Here is a 4237-nt window from a genome sequence, read left to right as displayed (position 1 = left end):
GGGGCGCCTGGGTGGCTCAGTGGTTTGGGCTGCCGCCTTCGGCTCGGGTCATGATCTCAGGGTCCTGGGATCGAGCCCCGCATCGGGCTCTCTGCTCCACAGGAAGCCTGCTTCCCTCTTTCTCTCTCTCTCTCTCTCTGCCTGCCTCTCTGCCTACTTGTGATCTCTGTCTGTCAAATAAATAAATAAAATCTTTAAAAAAAAAAAATAAATAAAATAAAATAAGATAAGATAAAATAATATAATAAAATAGGGGCACCTGGGGGCTTAGTCAGTTAAGCGTTTGCCTTGTGATCTCAGGGTCCTGGGACCACGCCCGCGCCGGGTCCCTCTCCCTCACTTGTGCTCTCTCATGTTCTCTCTCACGCTCAAAATAAGTAAAATCTTCTTTTAAAAAATGTATTTTAAAAATGGCAGATAAATGAAGTTGGGTAATCATAGTGTAAAGGGCACTAATTTCTCTTACCTTCTTTCTTTTCTTCTTTCATCCATCCTTTTATCTAGAGCTGCATAAATAGCATCTGCTTCCTCGTCGTCTTTTTCATAGGGCCCACTTGAGAAGAGGCTCCCAGCATAGCCATTAAACTAAGCACAAAACAACACCGAGGGTCAGCTTTTCCTCCAACACAATCCCCTCAATCCCCTCGAGCAGAAACAAAGAACACTTCTCGTTAGAAAATGCTTGCTGAGTAATTGTTTCCAATCAGACAACCCCAAATGAAGGAAAGCAAAATGACTCACCAGTGTTCTACAGATGCGCCAGAGGGCGGGGTGTGTGTGTGTGTGTGTTAGGGGCACCTGGGTGGCTCGGCTGGTCGAGCATCTGACTCTTGATTTTGGCTCAGGTCATGCTGTCAGGATCATGAGATGGAGCCCCACATCAGGCTGCGGGATCTGATTAAGGATCTGCTTAAGATTCCCTCTCCCCAAAAAGGGGAGCACTCTCACACTGTCGGAATGCAAGGGGGTGCATCCACTTTGCCAAACAGCGCGGAGGTACCTCAAAACGTTAAAAATACAGCTACCCTACAAGCGAGCACTCGTTCTATGGGTATTTGCCCCGAAGATACCAACGGAGGGAAAAGGGGCACACGCACGGCAATGCTCGTAGCAGCCATGTCCACGAGAGCCAAACTGTGGAAGGAGCTGAGACGCCCTTCAACAGACAGATGGATAAAGCTGTGGTTCACGTATGCGAGGAATATTACTCTGCCATCAGAAAGGATGAACACCCGCCATCTGCACCAACACGGATGGGACTAGAGACTGTGCTGGGTGAAATAAGCCAAGCAGGGAAAAACAATCATCATAGGGTTTCGCTTATTTGCATAACATAAGGAGTAGCAGGAGGACTTCAGAGAAGGAAGGGAAAAAGCTGGGGGTGGGGAGGACCAGAGGGGGAGTGGAAGCACGAGGGACTATGGACTCTGGGAATCCAACAGAGGGTTGGGGGGGGTGGACGAGTGAGCCTGGTGGTGGGTATTAAGGAGGGCACGGATCGCATGGAGCACTCGGTCCAAGGAATATGCAAACAATGAATCAGGGAACATTACGTTAAAAATTAATAATGTACTTTATGGTGACTAATATAACAAAAAATTTTAAAAGATCCTCTCTCCTTCTCCGTCTGCCCCTGCCAACTGTGTGTACGCATGCACTCTCTTTCTCTAAAAATAATAAAAATAAACCTTTAAAAAAAAGGTGTCATGGGCATGAGAGATGGAGGGGCTACCCAATGGGAGGAGACTAAGAGACACAAGTACATGTGATGCAGGGTCCTGGATGAGAAACGGCACCAGCCAAACACCGGTGGAATTCAGGAAGGCCTACGGAGCAGATGACCTTGCCACGTCAGTAGCTGTACTGATGTCACAGAAGACGAGAAGCCTGTGGAGGGTGCGCAGGAATCGCCTATACTATTTTTGCAATCCCCCTGGAAGTTTTAAATCATTCCCAAATTGAAATTTTAAAAATCTTTATCTCTGAGCAGAACTTCTGTTGGAACACGTCTGAAGAAGACCTCAATGCCCAAACCCCAGTGACGTCAGAGTGCGCGCGGAGACAAAACGCATCAAGTGTCGTCACTAACGCCACTCGGAATTGCATCGAGGACCCGCCGAGACAAAACCCGAGGGCCAGGGCATCTCTCCCGAAGAAAGAACATGCACTTTTCTTTCCCCGACTCCCTGCTCCCCTCTCCCACTCTGCTGAAGACACCCTGGAGACAGGCTGAGACCCCAGACGCGCCCGCCTCCCCGAGCACACTGGTTAAGGGGCTGGTCGGCGTCCTGAGGCCTGGCTGGGGCGCCCCGCAAGTCACCTCATCATAGTTGGTGTCGTTCAGATCCTCGTCATCGTCGTCGGCCGCCTGGCTTTTCTTCATCTGGTCCCCGACGGTCCTCTTGCCTGGGGGCGCGTGGCGGTCATCCACAGGGTCATTTGCATCGCGGGCAGGCCCAATGTCTGACCGGGTGGTAAAGCCAGTGGCACTGCAGGAGACCCCAAGACACCCACTCACCTGGTGACCTCGCTCCTTTGCTCTCCCCTCCACAGTCTTTCCCTAACGTCGCCCAGAAACTCCAACATTACCAGCACGATCTCTCGCGGTGAGAAACTCGTGACCGACCCTGAGGAGCGCACGCCCCACACTCTCCTTAACAGATTCACCAGGGCACCGGCCCTCTGTCCTCCCAACGTCCAGTCTCCCACTTCTGACGACCTGCGGATCATCTCCCCCGGCGGCCCCGTGGGAACCCCTTTCCTGTGTTCGCCCGGCAGGGCCCCGGGTCGTCTCAGCTGGCGGCTGCGGGGCCATCCCAGCACCACGGCAGCCTCAGCTCTGCCCCCCTTGCCCTCCTCCTCCCGCCATCCGTCCTCACGCTCTGCGGAGTCCACCCTCCCCAAACCTGGACCCCCCCACAGCTGGGAACCCAGCCGCCACCCTGCCTCCGGCCTTCCGGCTGCTTCAGCCCAGCTCCGGCCAGGGCTCGTGGAGGCCTCAGCCTCTGCTGCAGCTCTGGCCGCGCCGACCCCACTCCCCGAACACTCCGCTCACACAACCTCTTCCCGAGTCCCGCCTCCTCTCCACGCGGGCCTTTCCTCCTCAGCTACCCAGCACACGAGACGTCGGCTCCTCCGAGCCTCCAGCTTCTGCATCCCGAAACGCAGCTCTTCTACCCAGGGGGCTCGGCCGCTGCGGCCCCACAGCGCATCCCCCGACGGCGGCGGCTCCCCGCCGCGGACTTAGGCACGCAGTCCCCGCACGGCTCCAGCAGACGGCAGGCGCCGCGAAGACGGTGTCCGCAAGCGAGACCGTGTGTTCCCCACAGAGGCGGACACCACACCCCCCAAGGAAGCCCGGGGCTCGTCCTCAACAAACCAATGACCAGACAGACAGAACGACGGTGGCCGCTCATTTATTCGACAGTTTACGGTAGCCCGCGCGCGCCCGGCCCCGGAGACCCGGCCCCGCACACCCGGCCCCGCACACCCGGCCTGCCGGGGCCGAGCGTTTCTCCGCGCGCCGCAGGACGGGCAGCAGCGCCGGCGGGGCACGGCTCGCGCTTCGGCCGACGGGGGCGCCCACGGGCTCCGCCACCGCCCGAGGAGTCGCCACTCGCGTCCCAGAGGCCGAAGGCGGCTGACGCCGAGCATCCTCGGCTCCGGCGCGCAGCCCCAGGGCCGCGCCCGCGCTCCTCCTCCCGGGGGCACCGCGCGGCCTCCCCCGGACGAGCGCGGGGAGCGAGCCCCGCCCGCCCCCGCCCGCCGCGCGCCCCCGCCCCCGCCCCCCGCCCCGCCGCGCGCCCCAGGCCTCACCCCCGGCCCAGCCCCGGCACGTAGCCCAGCGGCGCGGGCATGCCCAGGAACGGCTTCTTCTTCTTGTTCATGGCGCCGGTGATGACGAGGGGCCGGGAAGGGACCGGACGGAAGCCGCGGCCGCGGGCTGAAGACCACCGACCACCCCGGTTTCTCAGCAGGAAGCGCCGGCGGGACCAGCGTCACCCGCGACCCGGAAGCAGAACTCGCGGGGCGCACGAGGCCCCGCCCACCCTGCTGTCCCCGGGCGGAAGTTCCTGAAGAGCGACTTCCGGCCGCGACGGCGGCGAGGGGATGGGACAGGCGCATGCGCGAGGCTCCCGCCCGCGGGGAGGGGTGCGGGCGGCCCTGCTGGAGACGTGCAGGAGCTGCAGCCCCCGGGAGAAAGCCTGCGGGGCAGAGCCTGCGGGGCAGAGCCTGC

At 59.4% G+C, this 4237-nt stretch overlaps 1 protein-coding gene across 1 annotated transcript in view; it reads right to left on the bottom strand.

Annotated features, from left to right (window-relative positions):
* The window catches only part of PRPF6 (pre-mRNA processing factor 6), a 39340-nt gene extending 35306 nt beyond the window's left edge, over positions 1-4034 (bottom strand). Inside the window, exons 1-3 of the mRNA XM_059407464.1 lie at positions 3817-4034; positions 2321-2489; positions 467-585 (exon numbers count right to left, since the gene is read on the bottom strand). Of these exons, the coding sequence (XP_059263447.1) occupies positions 467-585; positions 2321-2489; positions 3817-3887 (359 nt within the window). The 5' untranslated portion in view covers positions 3888-4034. The remainder of the gene's footprint in view (positions 1-466; positions 586-2320; positions 2490-3816) is intronic.
* Positions 4035-4237: the final 203 nt, after the last annotated feature.

Source organism: Mustela nigripes, chromosome 7 (assembly GCF_022355385.1).
Source record: "Mustela nigripes isolate SB6536 chromosome 7, MUSNIG.SB6536, whole genome shotgun sequence".
NCBI classification, from domain to species: Eukaryota; Metazoa; Chordata; class Mammalia; order Carnivora; family Mustelidae; genus Mustela; species Mustela nigripes.
Note: the sequence above shows the minus strand (reverse complement) of the source record. Positions and strands in the feature narration are given on the sequence as shown.